We start from the raw sequence: 21,522 nt of genomic DNA on the forward strand, positions 1-21,522 counted from the left end.
GAAATGTGGCTCTCCCTGGCTGCTGATGAGATCTTGATGGATTGTCTTCTATAAATACGAGTTTAAACAGCCTTTCACATAGGGACATGACAGGGAACTATTGCACACTCTACTTTACCTTGGAAACTTGCTCACCTGCATCGACAACAAGAAACCCCCAAAACTACCCGACAAGCACGAGACATCGAAATGGGCCACCGCAATCAACAATCCCCCGATGTCTCTAACCGAGACGTGGATATCGATGTCGAGATCCTTGGCCGACAAAGGCCGCCTGCTTTTCCTTCACTGTGGTCTGAACTCGGATTCTGCTTTGCACTGCTCGGGTCCATCTTGATGGCTGTGAGATTCCCCTTACTCCCTGGACTGGCATGACCCGAATCTAACAGATTGACGACAGGAATTCTTTGTGAGCGGCTTCCACATCGTGCTTCCTCCTCTGGTCGACGAACTCGATATCCCACGAACCTCCCAGACTTGGCCGTCCAGCGTATTTTCTCTCATCACCGGCGCTTTCCTCCTTCCTTTCGGTCGGCTCGGAGATATGTACGGGGGTTATCTTGTGTTCAACATTGGTCTGGCGTGGGTTGCCGTCTGGTCGCTCATCGCAGGCTTTAGCCGAAACTACATGATGCTCATATTCTGTCGTGCCCTCCAAGGGTTCGGATCAGCAGCATTTCTCCCCGGTGGAATCATGATCCTCGGAAAGATTTACCGGCCCGGGCCTCGCAAGAACCTCGTGTTCGCCCTTTACGGCGCCTTCGCCCCCCTCGGACTTTTCATTGGGATCCTTATGGGTGGCATAGCTGCCCAGTTCCTTACGTGGAGCTGGTACTTTTGGTTCGGCACCATCTTTCTCACCATCATCCTTGCCGTCTCATGCTTGACAGTCCCCTTTGATCTCCACGACAAGCGACCAGGAGATATACGTATGGATTGGTGGGGCGTTGGGACGATCGTGCCAGGCTTGCTCTTGGTCATTTACGCCATCACCGACAGCTCCCACGCTCCTCAGGGGTGGGCGAGCCCTCAGATCATCGTCACCCTGGTGCTAGGCGTCGCGCTACTTGTCGCAGCCTACTTTGTCGAGGGACGCGTCGCCACCAATCCGTTGCTTCCGAGCGACCTGTTTGCTCCGAAGTACATGAAGAGGCTAGTGGCGGCTCTCTTTCTCTCCTATGGAACTTTTGGGATTTTCCTCTTCTACTCAAGCTTTTACATTGAGTTGGTTCTGCATGTGTCACCATTACTCACAGCTGTCTGGTATATCCCCATGATCGTTGGCGGACTCATTATCGGGACGGTCGGCGGCTTCACTTTGCACCACCTCCCTGGCCGGGTATTGTTAGTGATCTCGGGCGCGTCGTTTCTGGCTTGTGTCTTGTTCTTCGCGCTCATGCCAGAGGATCCCAATTACTGGGCCTTCATCTTCCCCGCAATGATCTGCGCAACAGTCGGGATCGACATCACGTACACGGTCAGCAACATCTTCATTACAAACAACCTTCCCGGATACCGTCAGGGCCTCGCTGGAGCCTTGATCAACAGCTTGCTTTTCTTGGGTATCAGCTTCTTCCTGGGAATTGCAGACATCGTAGTTGGAGAAACCGGACACCTTGGTCTGCGGAAAAGCTACCAAGCTGCCTTCTGGCTGGGAGTTGGGCTGACAGGCTGCGCCTTGGTCTTGTATGTATTTGTCAAGATTGGGTCTGCCAAGAGCGACCTCACTGTCGAAGAGAGGGAGCAGTTGGAGGCCGAGGCGCGACGGGTTCGAGATATGGAATTGGAGGATGGAACATCTGGTCTGTAGCTTTTGGGTGTCGGTAGCGTTAATCGCATTCTTTGTCTCCCGGCACTCGTTTATCTGGCATTTAACTTCCTTCGCCCGTCGTAAAGCTGAGTGATCAGACTTCTCCTGGCCACTTTGGGATATCCTGTGAAATGGGACCTGCATCCATCGCCTTGTAAATTGCCTAGCCAAACCCTGTCATCGGCTGGGCTAGGAATGCCAGATGTTATAAGCCACCGAGCCGCGACCGGATCCTTATCCATGTTCTTACAAATCCCTCCATGTTCAGGTGAAGCTTTGTGGAATACGAGTGCACACAAGGCCCCGGCCAATGGATGCATATCGAGGCCATTTGTGGACGAAAAACAGGCTTCACAATCGAGAGAAATCTTTCTTCCATCGCCTTGCTTGAATATTCTCTATTTAATTCTACATACAACTCATCTTGTTGATAATCATGACTTTCGGCCCATGTCGTAGTTGGAGTCGCTCCCCATGTCAGAGTCAATGTGTCGACCAAAGACGTAGAGTTCAACGTCAGTTACCTCGCCCCTAAACTCCTTTGCCACGGTTCGGCGGAAGTACACACGCTTGAACCACTTATATCCTTCTGCACCGGCAAAGAAGACACCCACGGCGATGAAGATGACTCCCCACTCCCAGTCGATAGGGCTGTGCATAAAGACGGTGCGGTTGATGACGGGGATGTAAAGAGTCGGCGGTAGTAGGATAGTGCTAATGGTGACGGACCAGAACAGGAAGGGGTTCTTCCACAAGCGCATAGTCCAAGCCTTGAAGCTGCCGCCTTGCTCAAAGATTTCTGCAAAGAAGGATCGGCGAGAGTCGACTAGCTGCCAAGCGAAGAGGAGAAAGTCCCAGGTCATGGTGGTGAATGCGGTAGATCGAGCGGAAAAGACCGTCTCACAGGATTCCGAGTACTTGGTGTTGCAGTCGTGTCCGAGGCCTTGGTTGTTGAAGCCATACAGGACGACAACAGAGGACCCAAGGATGGAGATGAGCATCAGGATCCCATAGACTCCAAGATCGACGAGGAACTCTGGAGTAAACACGCCATACTTGAGCTGTTACCCGAGCGTTAGCATCCATAACACAAAGGGTCAATGAGAGGAGTAGTTTCTCCTAATGTTACTTACACTTTGAGGCGGTCGACGCAGAATGTCGGGAGAAGCCTGCTCGAAACCGAGACCAGTCTCAGTAAAGGCACCAGCAACCAGAAGCATCCAAATGATTTCCACAGGAGTCATGACAAAGATGGAAACGCCACTGTCATCCTTGAACGCTAGTCCAACGAGGAGGCAAATAACAAATGCGACATTAGCAGCGAGAACGTGCAAGATGAACTTCTGAATGTTGTCAAAAATGCGGCGACCTTCTTCGATGGCGTTGAGAATAGATGCAAAGTTGTCGTCGGTTAGGATAATATCGGAAGACTCCTTGGCAACATCTGAGCCGTTGAGACCCATGGCAATGCCAACGTCGGCATGCTTCAAGCTAGGGCTATCATTAACGCCATCGCCTGTCATGGCCACGTAGCGGCCGCGGCGGTGAAGAGCTTCAATCATGCGAACTTTCGTTGTGGGGGAGCATCGAGCGACGACAAGGGGCAGCTCAGGCATGGCGTCTAGTTCAGCATCGGACAAGTGATCGAAATCATGCGCGGCCATCACCATGTTCTTGGCAACGTCACCGCGGATGAGCCTCATTCTGTCAGCAGATGGAATGATGGCAACATCGGCAGCGATGGCTCGGGCAGTTTCTGGATGGTCTCCAGTAAGCATGTGCACGCTGATGCCAGCCTTTTGGCACATCTGTACGCTACCACGAGTTTCAGGTCGGGGAGGATCATAGATACCGATGAGGCCGTGGAAGGTCAAGTCTTTCTCAAAGTCAGATCGATCCATGGCCACAGACAGATCTTCAGGGAGGCCACGAACGGGAGACTTGCTGGCAAGAGCAAGGACTCGAAGGCCAAGACGGGCGAAAGCTTCCATGTTCTCCAAGATGGTGTCCTTTGCGGCGTCGTCTATAGGCTTGACATCACCACCAACTTCCATCGAGACACAACTGCTAAGAAGACGCTCAACAGCACCCTTGGTGAAGAGATGCCTCTCGCCAGCAATGTTATCCTGAAAAACGACCGACATCTTCTTAACTTCGGAGTCGAAAGGAAACTCGGCGAGCTGGGTCCACTTGGGGTTTGATCCGGTAGAGAGAGTCATGCGATTCCAGTTGAAGCGAGTGACAAAGACCTGGATGGCGATCTCGGTAGGATCACCTTGAACACGCCACTCTTGGGGACCGCCGTCCTCGCTTTCAAGGCCTACAGTGGCCAAGTTTGCAAGAGAGGCAATGTTCAAGTAGTGCTGCAGCGCCTGGTTGGTGCTGGGCTCCGTGTTGCGATCGATCGTGTTCCATTTGGGCTCGTCGGTGTTTGAAGGCAGTTCCGTTGGGGGGAATGGCGTGAACTCGATGTCGCCGACCTCAGGGTTATAGGGCTCGTTGGTCGACGGAACGGAGTAGGTGCCGAATCCTGGAAGCCAGGCCATCTTGACAACCATCTTTCCTTGAGTGAGGGTACCAGTTTTGTCGGAGCAGATATCTGCATAATTGGTCAGCTATGTTGTGTTCATCAACGATGATGGGAATCTCTTACTTGTAACGCCTCCAAGAGCCTCCAAGCTCTGCATGTTCCTGACTACCACCTTGCGGCTAACCATCTGCTTTGTACCAGCTGCCATCGTGATAGTGAGAACCAAGATCAACGAGACCGGCAGAGTGCCGACAGCTGTGGCGACGGCATAGATGATGACGTCCTTGCGAGGATCAAACTTGTTGGCGGCGAGCACAATGATGGCACAAACAACTGCAAAACCAAAGACGTAGAGAAATAGCTGCGATAGCTTTCGCTGGAGAGGTGTTCCGACATTGACTCCCAGAAACTCGCCGATTGTATCGCCGATGGTCAGCAGCCACTTGGCCAGGTGAGCGCCCAAGGTTGCCTTGCCGTTCTCGTCTCGCTTGACTTCCCTCTTCTTTCGTCCCGTATCATTGAGGGCGGCTGCGATCGCTCCAATCTCGGTGTAGGCTCCGGTGGCAAACACGACTCCCTTGCTGCGGCCCTTGGTCACAATGGTAGAGCTATAGCAGACATTGAGTCGGTCTCCAGGGCCGGTATCATCGTCGAATTGCATCGTCGGGTTCTTGCGCACTGGTAGCGACTCTCCAGTTAGCAAGGCTTCGTTCGTCTCGTAGTTAACAGCATCCAAGATTCGGATATCTGCTGGCACCGAGTCGCCCATCTTGAGGTCGATGATGTCGCCGGGGACAATGTCGCTGGTCTGGACCACAATGGTCTTGCCGTCTCGGAACACACTGGCGGTCGGCTGACTGAGGGACTTTAACGAGTGGACGGTTCTGGCGGCTTGTAGGTCTTGGAAGAAGCCGATGATGATGTTGAGGAGGATGATGGCTGCGAGGGCGCCACCCTCGATCCAGGCCTTTATACCGAGACTGGCAGCCAGAGCGAGGATTAAGACCTACCACGCGGGCAGAAATTAGCTTAACTGGGTACAGAAAGTGAACGGAATAAGCTCACAAGAGTCATGCAGTTGCAAACCTGGGCGATGAAGATCTTGATGGGCTTCACACCCTCTTCCTCGCCCAAGTCGTTGGGACCATATTCCGAGAGTCTCTGAGCCGCCTCAGCAGTGGTTAGACCGACCTCTGGGTTCGATTTGAGCTCCTCAACGACCCCAGCGGCTGGCAAAGCGTGCGCCGGGCGTGAAAGAGGCTTGTTGGATTGACCAGAGACGTGGCTTTCCATGTCCGGGGGAGTCGGGGGCGACATGGTCGGCGATCGAGGAGGTCAGTTGCTGAACGGGCTTTCCGCCAACTAGAATAGACAAGGAAGTAGACAGAGTATCAATCAGACCTGGTAGTGCGATCTAGGCTTGACTTTGAGGCATTGTCGAGACCTTTTTGAAGCTTATAAATACTAGTAGCCGGACAATGAAATGCTTCCGGAATATTCTCAGGATTGCTTCGATTATACCCAAACGTGGAAGCCAAGAGACTATACGCCTCTCGGCTAGTCGATAAAAGGCAATTTTTGCCTGGGAACCGTTTTGGATAGGCAATGACACATCGCCGTGACGTGCCAGTTACGCGATGGGAACTACAAGCCGAAAGAAAAGCTGGGAGCGGGTTCCTCGGGTTGCGTTCCCGACGTACGGGGAGATTAAACAGCCAGTAGAAGGTGAGATGTGACTATCCTTCAAATGCCGAGAAGGATTGCATGGGTTATACGATTCCGATATGACCTCAAACTACCGCAGGGGCGGAACGAGAAGAGTCATAGGAGACACGATTGGATGCAAGCAGAGCCTCGAGATGCCTGCTCGCACGTGCTTAGTCTAACCCAAGAATCCGAGTGACAGAGATCCACGGACTCCATCGTCGGTAAGGCCAAAGACAGCAGTTAAACTGAGCAGCTACTGCAACCCTGAGATCGGTGGCCCGCAGTAGTGTGGGGAGTTTGTGGTCGATGGTTCCTTGGCTTCCTATTCGGGCAAGACTGCCAACGATCTGTTGTAGCGTGGCCACTACCCTTAAGGTTATCTACCCGCCGCCAAGAAGAGGCCAAGAATTGGAGGCAGGGGGGACAAGATGGTGACCAACAATTGCCAAGAGTCACCAACAGTCAGGAACTTGTCGCATTTCTCGGACGAGATGCTCGGACAAACGGGCGAGAGAAGGGAGAACGAGGCTTAAAATGGGCTAGGAGCGAGGTGTAATGGGTAAGGCAGATTTTCTATCTCGCTTTTGCTTGATTAAGAGAGCGCATTATACGAATTTACAAAGTAATTGCTATAGTTTCGACTCTCTTTCGAAATGGAATATCTACAAAGAGTAAACGAGCCGTCACAGAACACAACCAAAGTCGACAAGATCCCCCTGCGAACCGACCCGAGAAAGGCGGCATACACGATGCAAGAGTCTGGCAACCCGACTCCGATGTCAGCTTCATACTATAACGCACATATGTCTATATATCTGACCTTCATGATAGTGCCACTTGCGGGCTCTTCGTAGCCTTTGGAACTCTGGCTTGCCAGCTTCTCTTCGCACGGGATACCATCAGCATTGATTCAGCAGCCGTGTACGTTCCATTGCACTTGGTGCGTCTTCAAAACACTGATACGTAGCATAGGCCGGCTCACCTCTTCTTTGGAGGGTTTATGATTACTTTGGGGGGTGCACTCGAGCTCTGCCTCGGCCATTATATCCCGGCGATGGCCTTGGTTGCCTTGGGCCTCTTCTGCTTCCCCTTCAACAAGACTCTGTTGCCGGCCCTCTCGACTGGCACACAAGGCATGGTGACCGACGGTGCGGTTCCTCTGACCATGGAGATCAGCACTCGATTTGGTAGGTTTCTTGACCAGAGTTCCGAACAAGACCTTGCTTAACACATCGCAGAAGCGTCGGCTCTCATCTTGGGAATGATCCTCCTCGTATACCTCGTATCCTCCTTCCGAACAAACGTCGTTCTCGTCTTGACGATCTTCTCCCTCGACCTCGGTATCGTCCTAGCTACAGGTGCATACTGGCTATATGGTGGCCATACTGCTGGGAAATCGGAAGTTGGCAAGAAGATGCTCTTGGTAGGTGTCAATAAGGGTGGAAACTTGTGCCGAGAAGGATGCTGACATCTGGATGGTAGGAGGCTGGAGTCTGCTTTATTGTCGCGTCCGCGTGCAGCTGCTGGATTCTATTCTCGACCCTGCTGGAAGCGGTAGATTTTCCACTGTCTTTGCCTGTAGGGAATCTACGTAGAAAGAAGACTCATCGAAAGACCAACATTTCTTAGCAAAGTCGTGCTGAGACGGAGATATTACGTGATGGACCCTGCTTGGTGGTGAAATGGACATTGAGGTTTTGACTCGTTGGTCTCATAGATGGAAAATGGTTAGCTTAAAAGAAATTTAAAAGAAAAGACTATTGATAGCGAGAACTGACGCCAAGTCCTCCATTCGATTGCTTACGATTATAAATACGCCTGTGGTTAGAATCCGGTTTTCGGCCATGCTTCCGTAATGTACTTCACCCCGCTTATAGGCTGGGGTGCAATCCTCATCCTGCAACCTCTCTCCATATCAGGTTCTTCAAACTTGTAATTATCAATCATGGTCAACCTTCCATCTCCCTTTAGCGACATTCCCCGAGTCAAGCTCATGTTTGACCGTCCCGTCGACATTGAGCCATTATCACGGCTAACGGAATCACTGGATTGCGGGGCACGTGTCTGGATCCTACGCGAAGACCGCAACTCTGGGCTTGCTTTCGGCGGCAATAAAGTTCGAAAGCTTGAATACGTGCTAGCAGATGCTCTTGTTCAAGGCGCGGATACTCTCGTCACTACGGGAGGAATCCAGTCCAACCACATGTGCCAGACTTCGGCTGCTGCTGCTCGACTTGGTCTGCAGGTAAGAGTAAGCCCATCTTATCAGAGAACAGTGGTATTGACTCCGTAGGTTGCTCTATACCCAAAGGATTCCGTGGCCTCCAACGATGCGGAGTACAAATATGCTGGAAACGTGCAAGCTAATGGCATCTTTGGAGCCGAAACCTTTCCTATTGGCACCAAGGAAGAAACCGTGATCAAGATTCTTAAAGAGCGAGGAAGAAGTCCTTATTCCATCCCAACGGGAGCAAGTACTCATCCACTTGGCGGTCTTGGGTTCGCTCGTTGGGCATTCGAGTTACTCGAGCAGGAGACGAAGCTGGGCGTGACTTTTGATGTCATCATTTCGGCAACTGGATCTTGCTCGACACTTGGTGGCATGGCTGCCGGTTTCAAACTTGCCCAAAAGCTGGGATATCCAAATTCGAAAAAGAGACTACTTGGATTCTCAATTCTGAATCCGTCGGAGCAGGAAGTAGCCGACCTGGTCTTGACCATTGCCAAAACCGCAGCTTCCAAGATCGGTCTCTTGCCAGACGACATCACTAAGGACGATTTCGAGATTGACGCTTCGTACCTTGGAGGAGCATATGGGAACCTCGATGAGCGCACCTCTGATGGGATCAAGGAGTTGGCAAGGCTGGAAGGCATTCTCACTGATCCGGTCTATACTGGAAAGGCATTGACTGGGTTGTTGCACACTGCTAGGACCGGCGCTTTCAAGGATAAAAATGTCCTGTTCTGTCATACTGGCGGCCAAGCAGCCCTGGCAGCCTATCCACGTTTGACTTGAAGGGGAGTGAATGAGGGAAAGGCAATATTGCCCTAGAAGCTTGATCATGAGTAGTCTGAAACACCAGTAACCGTCAGTTAACAGGATTATGTCCAAAGGCGAGTTAACGATCACAAAAGATCAATGTGAAGCCGGGTGTGCAATTAAGTGTGATGTATATTCTGCAAAAACAATCATGAAAACGTGACTCGGCTATTCCTCAAAACATGCCCCCAAATTCTTGAACAAATCACCAGCCAGCACATTAATACCCGCCGCCTTCTCATCCTCAATGCCAAACGCAAGGAAGATTTCATCATCAAGGAAACCGTGATATTTCTGCCCTCTCTGCTTCCAACTCATTGATGTGACGTAGAACATGTCGGATGTCGACTTGTCTGGATACTTCTCCCTGCCATGGATCCAGATCGGCTGGCGTGATATGGCGTGGATTTCGAAAGGTGCTTGTTGCTTGAAAACCATAACATAAGGTTCATAAACGCTGTGATAACTGAAGTAGGTCTTGTGCTGGATTATCGTAAAGATGAACGTGTTGCTGTCATCAGGAACGCACATGGGATCATTCCGATTGCACGTTGTGATTTGAAGAGAGTTGGTAGCTTGATGAATAGACTCAAGCTCTGGACCCAACTTTGGAAAGTATTTTGCCATGCAACGCTCATCAGACTCTTGTGACTGAGGAGCCAGATCTGGTCCGACTGAGCCATCCGCATTGATGAGAGCAAATGACCGCTTCGGCGTCACATCGTAGTGGGCATACATCTGCCCATTCGAGTCCCAGAAAAGGAACCAGTTCTTCTCGACTGGATTCCAAGGCAGTGGTCTTTGCAACTCTGTACCTAGACGGAACTCGTTGAGGTTTTCCCTGTCGCCTTTCCAGTCGACCACCATACGCAAGTCTTGGGCAAACTGGCCGAAGCAAGTATGGGCCGAATTGGAGCCAAAGATTGTGTAAGGCTTCTCGGGACCGTAAAAGACTCGGGCATCATGCGGGCCAATGTTGGTGTTGAAAAAGGCCAAGTCCCCCTCGCAACGGCCGCCCCCAGTAGTAGCAGCGACCGTCAAAGTCGTTGGCGGATGCAGACACCGAAGGACATTGTCCTGGAACGTGGCATCGCAGACAAGCTCGGCGAACCATTGAGACTCTTTGTTTTCCAAGCGCCACTGTGCTACAATGATCCAGGTGTTGTCGAGTGTGGGATGAGGAATAATGTTGGGGTTCATGGCTGGGAACCCACTGCCAAAGTCGATCACGAAGAACTTTTTGTCCAGTGTTGATGCCGAGAAGACTTCTTGATGCGTAGCACCCAAGTCTTCAGGGAGGGGCAAGATTCCGGATTGTGTGTCTTCATGATGCTCAGGTGTGGCTGCGGGATCCGGTGGTGTTTCCGGGAGAGTCTCTGGTAGTGTCTCTTGTGATGCTTCTTGTGGTGCTTCTTGTGGTGCCTCTTGAGGTATTTCTTGGGGTGTTTCTGGTGGTGTTGTTTGGGGGTCATTTGGTATCACCTCACTGGAGAAGAGAAAATCTTGGTCATCTCCAGCATCCTTGGCAAACTGCGAAGGGGGCCATTCTGTGCCGTGTTTCCGAAAGCCCTCAGGGTTGCAGTATAACCTTACTGCAGTACCAAAAAGAAGCAGAGTTGGGATGACAAAGAGCACCAGTCGCTTGGTGTCCTTGACGAGCATCTTGAAAGTCTGTCCGATGCTCGAGAGACAGGATGAGGGACTGGAAAACTGGCAATGGGTCCAAGACCTGGATGAGGGGGGCTGGCAGTGTCAAGCTTTCTTGAAAGTCTTGGAACCGCTCGATTCAGCCTGTATGAGTGAATTGGGTGGGCATTAGCATGCGGCGTATTTTGTCTATTCCTCATCTGAACACAGCCCACGAGTTAATCACAGCTTGGCTCTCATGACGACATGGGATCGCCTTATCTTACCCAACGACTCGGACGATTGTTGCAACCTCATGTGATGCACATGCGTCCAGGGAGCTGAAAAGAGAGGAGAAGGTACGTCGGTAATGCAAAGGCTGAGCAATAACGGCACAGCAGGATGTCACAACACTCAAATCCCGCATGTCACCAACGGATCCTCGTGTAAGATGTGCAGTCAAGATTACAGGGTTGGATGAGAAGCAGGGGTACACACACACTCTCGTGAGTCTTTTCATGGCTGGGCACACCAAAAACAATCATCTTCATATGCATGCCGAGGCTTGTCGTTCTCACACGGGCCTTTTGCGGGGTCCCCGCCTCCGCAATGAGGAGGTGGGTTGAAGCTTTTGTGGGTGTGGCGATCTGCAGGGCGCTAATAACGGAACAAGCACCAGAACAGGGGCATCGAGCGATCCCAAGTTCTGGGGTGTGCTCCTCTCGGGAACTATCCAAGTCAAGGATAGTCCTCAAGCGAGTTGCTCTTTCAAGGATAGCGAGCAGGGGTAGCTTGCTAGAGTGCGGCGCATTAGGTACGCTTTGATGCCGGTTGTTCCGATGAGGTTCAATATGCCGAGGATCACAAGCCAAGAACTGCCATTGACGGCGGAGGACCTGCCCGTTGAACCGCAGCGTGAAGGTTTCTGGCAGATGAAGGACGCTGCGCAGGCAGAACAACACACCAAGTCACAGAACGTGGCGCTCAATAGTGGCATGTCATAGCCCCAGGAATTTATGCTTGAATTCTTATTCTCTAATTACAGATTCTCAGATCTTGATACATGCTACATAATTACTAAGATCGTGCTTGCTTGCCGGGTGACTCCCCCACGGCCTTCTTGTAGAGCCATGATGCAAATTTGACACTGGGTGTGTCGATAAACCTGTACGTCAGCTCAGCCAAGCCGAAAGTCAACGGCATAAGGATGAGATGCGGCATTAGGAATGAAATCTCCAGGCCCAATGGCCCTGTTCTCGGCAGTAGTAGCTTATCTGCCCAGTTGGGGATGCCCTTCATCAGGTCCCCATTCTGCCAACCCGTGGCCAGGTATAGCCTGTCGCCAAGGGTCCAGAGCACTGGCCCGTGGACCAGGTACAGGGCAAAAGCGATGCGGCCAAGATATTGGCAAAATCTTGTCTCGAAGAAGCCCTTGAGCCACAGGATTCGAGGGATGGAAGCCACCAGGAACACGGCGGCCCAGAAGAGGTAGAACCACTTGTAGTCGTAGACGGCTTGAGGGTTGAGAGCTGATAGATAGTACCAGCCACGGTTCTTTGCAAGCTGGTCAATCTCGCGGTTCTCGGAGGGGACTCCGCCAAGGAACAGACTGAAGACGAGGAGGTGGTAATAGATGAACTCCTTCACTGAGTCAAGACGTGCCAGGAAGCGTGGCAGCTCTCCCTTCTTCGCCAACAGGTCCAAGTCGCAGAGCAGCATGCCAGCAGTAAACATGGCGTAGTGCGAGCCATCAGTGATGTACATAAAGTACACGATAAGACCGACCTCGCACCATAGCCGACCATTTCGCGTACAGCGTGAAAAGGCCTGCATGGCCGTGTAGATGGCGATGGATCCTCTAAACTCGACGGGTATAGACCACAGGTGTCTATCGTGGCTGAGCCACGGTGCGCCGCCGACTTTATAGATGAAGCTGAAGTTCTTGAACTCCTTGTAGAACTCTCGAACTTCAGCGAACCACGTCTTTTGCTGGTCAATGTCGCGAACCCAGATGCCGAATAGGTGCCATGTCGTGATGTAGATGAGCAATGCCATGATGAGTGGGAGAAAGAGGCGGAGCCAGCGTCTGAAGAGTGCAGAGGCGAGGTTGTCGCCAAGCTGAAGGTGTTCACCGGCTTGGATCAAGGTGAGGGGCTTCAGCGACAAGACGTAGCCCGAGATGACGAAGAAGGTCGACACGGCGTAATGGCCTCCAGAGAAGAAGTGTCTAATGCCAGGCAGGGAAACAAAGTAATAGTTTCCCTCATACCCAAAGCCATTCTCAAAGATGGGAGTCTGTTTACTGATCTCGTGCGCCCAGAGCTCATGGTGGTGAAAGTAGACGAGCAGGGCTGCAAAGCCCCGGAGCCCGTCCAAATAGGCAGTTGGGCGCAGCTTCTCAGGCGAGGGTAATGATCTTGCTCGAATAAAAGATCTGACCCTTTTAATGGCTTGCTGCAGTTTTCCGCCTGCTGGCGCTGGTTTCCAGTATGACTTCCATTCTTTGTTGAGGGCCCAGTCGGGGTTGAGGTCAGCCTTGATCTCGTCCCAGTCTTCGACGCTGTCGAGGAGACCGCTGCTTGGGGGCGACATGATGTATGGGGACGAGGAATAGAGTGAAGAGAAGAAAGACAGTGATTCAACAAAGTCAATTGAGATGTCGACAACAAGTTCAACTCAATCCTTTTGTCGACGCTCCGTCTTTGATCTCTTGGGCGCTGAGCTGAACAATCAACGTGCCAGATGTGAGTGTCAGAATCAGGAATATTAGCCGAGGGAGAGGCGCTCAGAAATCATGTGAGAAGATGACGACGTCCCACAGAGAAACGGGGAAGAGGAGATAACGAGTTGATCAGTTAATCAATGTGGGACAAGAAGCTACCTAAGCTGAGATGAATGCCGCGAGGGACTTTTGAGGGTGCTGATCATGGTGCCATGGAGCTGACAAGACGTGCCCCGAGAAACTGCGGGGGCGAAATTACCTCTCCGCACCGATTGACCAATTTCATGACGTCTCTGCAAGGGAAAAAAAAATCACATCTGAATCCTCCCAAAAGAGCTCATTGACCAACCTCCTCCTCACCCCATGTGAATGACGGGTCAAACGGCAGCAAGCATCCTCCACACCCTCAAAGTCGGAGAAGCCCCGAGCTCAGGAACTAAACACCCCTGGCTGGTCCTGAGCTCACCTCACTTCACCCCAGAAAGCTTGTTTGATAAGGGCATAGATCGGTGCGGGGGAATTTCCCCCAGGTTTGACAGGGGTTATATCCGAGGCTCATTCCCCGTGTCACAAGCCGAATGAGAACCTTTCTGTGACCGACACTTGCTTCTCGTGGGTTGGGTTTGCTGCATTGGTGTCTTTTTCTTGTGCGGTTTGGGTGCGCTATTGTTGCTAAAGCTGAGATTCTAGAGGCAAAGCTAGAATGGAGCTCAAGTGGCTTGCATTGACAACTCCATGCCAGTTATTTCCATAGTCATTAAGCTATACAGTAACCTCTACCCATGCCTTGACCTCAACGACCGTGATCAAATCTCTCAAGATCAAATCTCCTCCCACATTACGAGATTCGTCATCCCGGCCCCCCGTTGGCCAACGACCCCCCTGCCATGCAGCATCAGCTCGGAAAGATCAGGTCGCCGCTCGCCCACCTCCACGATCCGCCAGGCACGGAGCAGATTCCCTTCTCGGAAGTTGTCCTTGGTTGAGCTAATAATACCCCTGCCCCAGGAACGTTACCATCACATGGGTCTTTGTCCTTGCCCCATTTCTCCGCTGTGATGTGATGGGGGCCCGTGGCGATGCCGATTTCAGTTCGAGTCCAGCCCGTGCTCCGGTAGTTATTGATAAGGCAGCTCGTGGGGAAATGGGTCGGCTTCCCTTGGTACTCATTTAGTTCCTCTGCCCATCAATTAAGCTCCCAGTCGACTTCCAAGTCTACCAAGAACGAGCCAAGTGTAAACTCGCATTGTCTTCTCTTCGTCTCTTCTGGACAAGCCCAACGATTGGTCATGGCGAGTGGCCCTCGACGGAACCTCCCAACCAGTCTTCGCATTCCCCCCTCTACCGCCGAGTGGACCGTGACCAAAAAGTACGACAGCAACAACACCCACGAGATCGAAAAGATGGGCTCCCCTCTTGGCTCGCCAACCCTGGCGGCCTCGACGGCAAAGTTCAGGAACAAGGTGCCCGCGCAGATGCAGAGATGTCTGCCTTTATACATAGGATGCGTCTGCCTTCTCCTCATTATCCTCAATTTCGACGTCTTTTACGCCATCCCGAGTCCCCTCGATCTCATCTGGAGAGAGGAAGATCATCCCATACGGCCCAGCCGTGGTAGCTCATTCCCGCAAAAGATCTGGCAGACATGGAAGCTAGATCCTCTCAACTTTGAAGACCGCGATCTCGTCACTTCACGGACGTGGGTAGCCAAGAACCCCAACATGCGATACGAAGTTTTGACAGACGCCAACGAGATGGCATTCGTGGAGGAACACTTTGGGCCCAATGGCCTCAACCGACCAGACATTGTCAAGTTTTACCGCAGCATCAACCTTCAAATCATCAAGGCTGATCTCCTGCGGTACATGATCATGTATGCTCAGGGTGGAGTGTACGCAGACATTGACGTCGAGGCTCTACGGCCTGTGCATCGCTTCATCCCCGAGCGATACGACGAGAAGGACATCGACATGATTGTCGGTGTTGAGATTGACCAGCCTGACTTCAGCGATCATCCCATCCTTGGCAAGAAGTCAAAATCCTTCTGTCAGTGGACCATCATTTCGAAGCCTCATCAGCCCGTGATGCTCAAGTTGATTGAGAACATCATGGTGTGGCTCAAGAATGTCGCCAAGGAGCAAAAGGTTCCGCTTGGAGAAGTCCAGCTCGACTTTGACCAGGTCATCAGCGGTACAGGGCCCTCAGCTTTCACAAAGGCCCTGCTTGAGCAGATGAACCAGAGGAGGTCGGGTGGACCAAAGGTTACCTGGGACATGTTCCACAACATGGACGAGTCCAAGATCGTTGGCCGCGTGCTGGTGCTCGACGTGGAGGCATTCTGCGCCGGACAGGGACACTCAGATTCGGGCAACCATGATTCGCGTGGGGCCCTGGTCAAGCATCACTACCATGCATCCAACTGGCCCAGCAAGCATCCTCGATATAGCCATCCAGTGTATGGACAGGTCGAGGACTGCAACTGGAACGCCGAGTGCGTGCGTCTCTGGGACGAGAACGTAGCCGAGTACAACAAGTTGACCGAGGAAGAAAAGAAGACAAAGTTAGACGAGGCAAAGAAGGGTGGTGAATAGTAGAGTGAATGCATGTTTTGGTAATGAATCTTGATACCTAGGTAGTTGGTAATAACGGCGTTGAACCTGTTTAAAGACGTAAACCACAAGCAATTGATGACAGTTTCTGGTGATGTTTTGATCATGATGCTCGTTGCCGCTGACGACTCGGATCCAATTCCACCAATAGCGGCTTGGCGCATATGCAATATCCTTGATGACGGCGCCCTTGCAACTGACGGGAGCCTCGGCATCTGGGTTTCAAGACCCCGCGTTCTCGGATGAGTTTCATCCCAGCCAAACTCTTGCCTTCTACACACAATTCGCATTCACAATGGCTTCAGCTGATGAAAAGCAACCCGTCATCATTGTCGGCGCTGGTCTCGCCGGTCTCGTCGCGGCCTTTGAGCTGTCGGAGCGCAAAGTCCCCGTCCTTCTCATCGACCAGGAAAATGAGCACAACCTTGGCGGACAGGCATTCTGGTCCCTCGGCGGCATCTTTGTGGTTGATTCGACCGAGCAGCGCAGGATGGGAATCAAGGACTCGAGGGAATTGGCGATGCGTGACTGGATGGGATCTGCTCGCTTCGATAGGGAAAAGGACGATCACTGGCCGCGGCAGTGGGCCAAGGCGTTTGTCGACTTTGCGACCGACGAGATGGAGAATTACGTCAAGGATCGAGGACTCGGCTTTTTGGTCAACGTTGGTTGGGCTGAGCGAGGTGATGGAACAGCAAACGGACATGGAAATTCAGTTCCCAGATTCCACATCACATGGGGAACAGGCCCAGAGGTTGTGAGAGTCTTTGCGGAGCCAGTCAAGAAGGCGGCAGAGAAGGGCATTGTCAGCTTCAAGTTCAGACACGCCGTTGATGAGCTGATCGTTGACGAATCTGGACGAGCCGTCGGAGTCAGAGGCCGAATCCTGGAGGATGACGACTCTCCTCGCGGCATCAAGTCCTCTCGAGTTGAAAAGGACAAGTTTGAAATTCGTGGTTCAGCCGTCATCGTTTCCTCAGGCGGCATTGGAGGAAACGTCGAAGCCGTCAAGGCAGCTTGGCCTGTCGACAGACTCGGCCCCAAAGTCCCAGAGAACTTTGTCGTCGGCGTTCCCGCGCATGTCGATGGACGCATGATTGGCATTGCAGAGGAAGCTGGTGCCCATGTCATCAACCGCGATCGGATGTGGCATTACACAGAAGGACTTCAGAATTGGAATCCCATCTGGCCGAATCATGGTATTCGAGTCCTCCCTGCGCCGTCTTCTCTCTGGCTCGACGCAACGGGCAAACGGTTGCCGCCGTTTCTCTACCCCGGCTCGGATACTCTGGCGACTCTCAAGTACATCTGCAGCACTGGGTACGATTATACATGGTTCATCCTCGATCAAAGCATCATTGCGCGGGAATTCGCCCTTTCCGGTTCAGAGCAGAACCCCGACATCACGGGGAAGAGTCTCTGGCTGCTTCTCACACGAGTCTTTGGAAAGAAGGGCACCGTTCCTGTTCAGAACTTTCAGAAACATGGCGCAGACTTTGTCGTCCGTGAAAACCTCGAGGATCTTGTCGCCGGCATGAACGAGCTAGCAAAGGCGCGTAACGGCCCGTTGCTCAACTATGACGATGTCAAGGAGGTGGTTCAAGCCCGAGATGACCAGTTTAACAACCCTTACACCAAGGACGGGCAAGCAATGCTCGTCCACAACGCGAGGACTTACTGGCCAGATAAACGAAGCCGAGTCGCCCCTCCGCATCGTCTCCTCGACAAGGCTCACGGTCCCTTGATCGCTGTTCAGATGAACCTTCTCACCCGCAAGACACTCGGTGGTATTGAGACGAATCTTGACAGCAATGTCATGAGGGAAGATGGAAGCCCTTTCCCGGGTCTGTATGCTGCTGGGGAGGTTGCAGGGTTCGGCGGTGGCGGTGTTCATGGATACAGTTCTCTCGAGGGAACATTTGTTGGTGGATGCATCTTCTCAGGCCGTGCAGCTGGAAGAGCCATTGCTCGCGAACTCTTGGGTGATGAAGCATCATCTGGCGCAACAGGAAGCAGCAAGTTCAACTCACGCCTGTAAGAGTTTTGGACATGTCAAACTTTGGGTGGTATAGCATTGCTTCAGCTTTGATGACAATTTCGCGCGGGAGGATCAGTTTTCATATCACAAGTAGTTTCAGTTTGCGATTTCATTGGTTCATGTATACGAAAGGAATTAGCGCTCACCCTTCAATTCTCTTGGGGGCTGTGCATGGATGGAGTTAATGTGACTCCATCGTAAAAGCCGGCCAGACCAGCAGCTTCATTCTTCCACAGCCACCGTTGTATTGCCAATTTTCAGACAAGGACCTTCTCTTTCCCACTTCCAATGCGACTGATAGTTCACTGGATGCTTGTCGCAGTCAAATTGTTAAACATCAGCCCAACTTCAGTCTCGCAGGTGGAAACACATCCCAGCCCCCCTGGCATCGAACTGCATCAGCTTGAATACGGGTGGATCACTTCGGCGCCTTACCCGCTGGCCAAGAAAGCGAAGCATCGATGTGGCTGCGCAGGGACCTCATTCAACGTTCTTGCTCGCGTGAGTGTCGATCATCCATCCAATCTCTCACTAGCTTCGCCGAACTAAAGACCAATATGCCGAAGAACAACAGAGCGGTCGGTCAAATCACCGAGATCTGCATGAGCCCGACTTCTTCAGAGGATTCACTACTTGGTTATATGAGCAAAAGTCAAAGGTCAACACGCTCATCTACTTATCATCCCGAGTCTCAAATGTCTAACAACCCAACAGCTCTGAGGCCAGAACCCTGTGTCAAGTGCCTCATCTTCAGCCCTGACCTTACAAATCAGCGATTAGTCCCCTGCCAAACTAGCAGGCCCCCAGCCCACTTTTGCTTCTTTTCTTGTCGCGGCTGGTTGCATGATCGTCCCTACAAGGCGCCACCCACCTCACATTTCCAGAAGCAACGTCTCGCCAGGTGAATCCTGATTCATGGAAGCGGGCCCTTGTAAGGAATCTCGACGCTCTCACTGGACTTCTTTTTCATGCTGGGCCGCCAAAATCTCACATCCCACACTAACAGCCGGCTCTGCGCCTTACCGGGGGCTGAGCTAGCATGGTATCTACATGGAACAGCGGTGCCGAGGAAGCGTGACAGCCATGTTTCGATCTTCATTTCTACTTCCTGTTGCCTGTATTTTCTCTCCTTTCTTATGTCCGAATCAAGCTACCTATGATGACTTTGAGGTTTCTTTGACGGCCCTCAGTCATCATCACAGGCCTAACAGGGACCGGTCCTCAACGCCTGTGTGGCACGTCAACTCGACACAATGCATTCTATTTTGCCATTCACAGTTCTCTTGAGCAGCTTTGCTGCCAAGGTCCTCGGCGACACACAGTTTGTCACGCCCGGATCAGCCGGATCAGACAGCTGGCGAAACAATCCAACCTTCGATGTGGGAGAGAGCATGAACGTGGAATGGGAGACAGACCTCGACGAGACGAATCTTCTGCTATGGCAGGATTACCCTCCTGCCGGTGGCGGCACACAATTTTTCTTCCAATACAGAGGTGAGTGATGATGCAGCCTCTAGCTTATCTCTATACTGACTGAATCACAACAGAAAACACCACGTCAACCAGCTACATCTGGAAGGCCGGATTCGACGGCTTCTCTACCGATGTGAAGAAGGGAGAGGATGCTGTCTTCCACTGGACACTCTATGCTGCCGGTGGAACCACCGACGCCGTCGCCAACTCGCAAGCCTTCAACGTTACCGTGCCCAATGATGAGCCATCGACGACGACCGGAACACAGACACATACTAGCGGGGCAAGTCCTACCAGTACCACCACCTCATCTACCGACGAACCTACTTCCGAACCGACTGAAACTTCTACTAATGACAGCTCGAGCTTATCTACCGGCGCGGTCGCGGGAATTGCTGTTGGAGCCACCATCGGAGGTATCTTAGCCTTGGGAGGTTTGGGCTTTCTCCTATGGAGACGTTTCCGCAAGGGTCCTTCAACTGCTGCCGCTGCTGTAGAACAAGAGAAAGCCCAGACGCAGCCTCAACAACCGCAAGCAGGCGCTACAGACTATTACAAACCCCCGCAGGCTCCGACGGAACTGTCTGGCCAGTCTTGGAACCCAGGCCAAACTGAGTATGCTCGGGGTCCTGGTGGCCTTCATGAAGCACCATAAGTCGTCGTTCTTGGTAGCAAGCACAGCTATAGGATATCCAGGGTGGCTTGCTCTGGACACTGGCACGGATTGAAAAGCATGGAGTTGACGGAATAGGCTAACTATTATCCGAAAAAAAAAAATTCTCAATTTTTCAAGATATACCTTCTTATTAGATAGTTTCAAACAACCATTCTTGTTGTGTCACAAGAGTCATGACCTCCGCCCTTGCTGATTGATTCAAGCTATGAAAGGAAATGATGAAGCAAAGATAGTAGAGTTCATTCCACATATTGCCAAACTTGAAGTTGAATCATTGGGAGGAATACGTCTTTATCTTGATCTTCTGGCTCAGTTAACCCATCAGGGGCCAGGCTTCAACTACAATAAAGGACACATTATGAACAACGTCTTTATCTCATTCTTGGCTACAATCCATATCGCCTGTGACATTAACCAGAGAAACCATAGCTCACACATCGATAGCACGAAAATTCCACTCGACGAGCAGCCTATCCTGACGGCAACTGATTATTCACTCATCACAGCCCAGACAGCCGTCGGTCCTCCCACAAGAGCCAAAGACCCTCGCACAATATTCATCCATCGCCAACGCTTCAGCAGCTCCACTACCTTCTCTTTGCTTGCCTTCTCTATTTCATCCTTGCTAGCCGAAATAGCATTCAATCGGTTGTTGGTTGCCATCATCACGAGCCCAGTCCAGGGTATCTGGGATATGGTAGCGGCAGCGGCAGCAGCCCAAATTGCGCGTTGAGAAGGGACGAGATAAGCGGCAAATGCTGAAGATGAAGCCGATATGATAGAGAGTGGAACCAAGGTGACAGCGCCTCGCGTATAGAAATCCTTGAAGAAGGCTGTGTTGATAGAGATGGGCTGCTGATAGAGAAGCGGCACTGTGAGATGAGAAGCACCGATGTTTACGCCAGCCAGGAAGATGGACGAGGTAAGCCCGATGGCCTGAGTGACACGGGTCGTGGAGTCCATTTTGGTATTGTGTTTGATCATCAATTGTAGGAAGACTGGCTTAGATCTGTTTGCGTTGTTTTCAGGGCAAGGAGTTGTCTCCTGTGGATACGCAATGCAGACGTTAATGAGAAGAGGAGGTAAGGTGATTGATAAGCTTTGATATTCCCGGTATCATACGCCACTGACGTCAATAAACCTCAATGCAAGATTGCGATCGACGAGTCGCGCTCAAGTCCATGTTGTTATTGCTCTTGTGTACAGAGGTCGCGACCGCGCAGCAGAGGGAAACCAGAGTCTGAGAAGCGGTTAGCACATATCTACTATATTCAGGGTAGAAGTTTGAAGA

At 51.8% G+C, this 21,522-nt stretch overlaps 10 protein-coding genes across 10 annotated transcripts; 6 read left to right on the forward strand and 4 right to left on the reverse strand.

Annotated features, from left to right (window-relative positions):
* Positions 1–189: 189 nt before the first annotated feature.
* Positions 190–1,810, forward strand: NCS54_00817300 (MFS domain-containing protein; the record flags this gene model as incomplete). Its single annotated transcript, XM_053153570.1, has 2 exons — positions 190–342; positions 401–1,810. The coding sequence occupies 2 exons, from the start codon at positions 190–192 to the stop codon at positions 1,808–1,810; spliced, it is 1,563 nt and encodes a 520-aa protein (XP_053009545.1).
* A 434-nt stretch (positions 1,811–2,244) lies between these two features.
* On the reverse strand, positions 2,245–5,657 carry NCS54_00817400 (Cation-ATPase-N domain-containing protein; the record flags this gene model as incomplete). The annotated part of the gene is made up of 4 exons (XM_053153571.1): positions 2,245–2,871; positions 2,944–4,409; positions 4,464–5,346; positions 5,406–5,657. 4 exons carry the CDS (start codon positions 5,655–5,657, stop codon positions 2,245–2,247), a joined length of 3,228 nt encoding a protein of 1,075 aa, XP_053009546.1.
* A 1,043-nt stretch (positions 5,658–6,700) lies between these two features.
* NCS54_00817500 (Hypothetical protein) lies at positions 6,701–7,676 on the forward strand (the record flags this gene model as incomplete). Its single annotated transcript, XM_053153572.1, has 5 exons — positions 6,701–6,825; positions 6,879–6,968; positions 7,020–7,234; positions 7,286–7,470; positions 7,530–7,676. The coding sequence occupies 5 exons, from the start codon at positions 6,701–6,703 to the stop codon at positions 7,674–7,676; spliced, it is 762 nt and encodes a 253-aa protein (XP_053009547.1).
* A 316-nt stretch (positions 7,677–7,992) lies between these two features.
* On the forward strand, positions 7,993–9,063 carry NCS54_00817600 (PALP domain-containing protein; the record flags this gene model as incomplete). The annotated part of the gene is made up of 2 exons (XM_053153573.1): positions 7,993–8,292; positions 8,341–9,063. The coding sequence occupies 2 exons, from the start codon at positions 7,993–7,995 to the stop codon at positions 9,061–9,063; spliced, it is 1,023 nt and encodes a 340-aa protein (XP_053009548.1).
* Positions 9,064–9,255: 192 nt separating this feature from the next.
* Positions 9,256–10,749, reverse strand: NCS54_00817700 (Hypothetical protein; the record flags this gene model as incomplete). Its single annotated transcript, XM_053153574.1, has 1 exon — positions 9,256–10,749. The coding sequence occupies one exon, from the start codon at positions 10,747–10,749 to the stop codon at positions 9,256–9,258; it is 1,494 nt and encodes a 497-aa protein (XP_053009549.1).
* Positions 10,750–11,790: 1,041 nt separating this feature from the next.
* On the reverse strand, positions 11,791–13,305 carry NCS54_00817800 (Acyl-transf-3 domain-containing protein; the record flags this gene model as incomplete). The annotated part of the gene is made up of 1 exon (XM_053153575.1): positions 11,791–13,305. The coding sequence occupies one exon, from the start codon at positions 13,303–13,305 to the stop codon at positions 11,791–11,793; it is 1,515 nt and encodes a 504-aa protein (XP_053009550.1).
* Positions 13,306–14,724: 1,419 nt separating this feature from the next.
* On the forward strand, positions 14,725–16,026 carry NCS54_00817900 (Hypothetical protein; the record flags this gene model as incomplete). Its single annotated transcript, XM_053153576.1, has 1 exon — positions 14,725–16,026. The coding sequence occupies one exon, from the start codon at positions 14,725–14,727 to the stop codon at positions 16,024–16,026; it is 1,302 nt and encodes a 433-aa protein (XP_053009551.1).
* A 298-nt stretch (positions 16,027–16,324) lies between these two features.
* On the forward strand, positions 16,325–18,082 carry NCS54_00818000 (Hypothetical protein; the record flags this gene model as incomplete). Its single annotated transcript, XM_053153577.1, has 1 exon — positions 16,325–18,082. The coding sequence occupies exon 1, from the start codon at positions 16,340–16,342 to the stop codon at positions 18,080–18,082; it is 1,743 nt and encodes a 580-aa protein (XP_053009552.1). The 5' UTR covers positions 16,325–16,339.
* A 1,253-nt stretch (positions 18,083–19,335) lies between these two features.
* On the forward strand, positions 19,336–20,210 carry NCS54_00818100 (Hypothetical protein; the record flags this gene model as incomplete). The annotated part of the gene is made up of 2 exons (XM_053153578.1): positions 19,336–19,576; positions 19,630–20,210. 2 exons carry the CDS (start codon positions 19,336–19,338, stop codon positions 20,208–20,210), a joined length of 822 nt encoding a protein of 273 aa, XP_053009553.1.
* A 510-nt stretch (positions 20,211–20,720) lies between these two features.
* NCS54_00818200 (Hypothetical protein) lies at positions 20,721–21,194 on the reverse strand (the record flags this gene model as incomplete). Its single annotated transcript, XM_053153579.1, has 1 exon — positions 20,721–21,194. The coding sequence occupies one exon, from the start codon at positions 21,192–21,194 to the stop codon at positions 20,721–20,723; it is 474 nt and encodes a 157-aa protein (XP_053009554.1).
* Between the last annotated feature and the right edge of the window lie 328 nt (positions 21,195–21,522).

Source organism: Fusarium falciforme, chromosome 6, assembly GCF_026873545.1.
Source record: "Fusarium falciforme chromosome 6, complete sequence".
NCBI lineage: Eukaryota > Fungi > Ascomycota > Sordariomycetes > Hypocreales > Nectriaceae > Fusarium > Fusarium falciforme.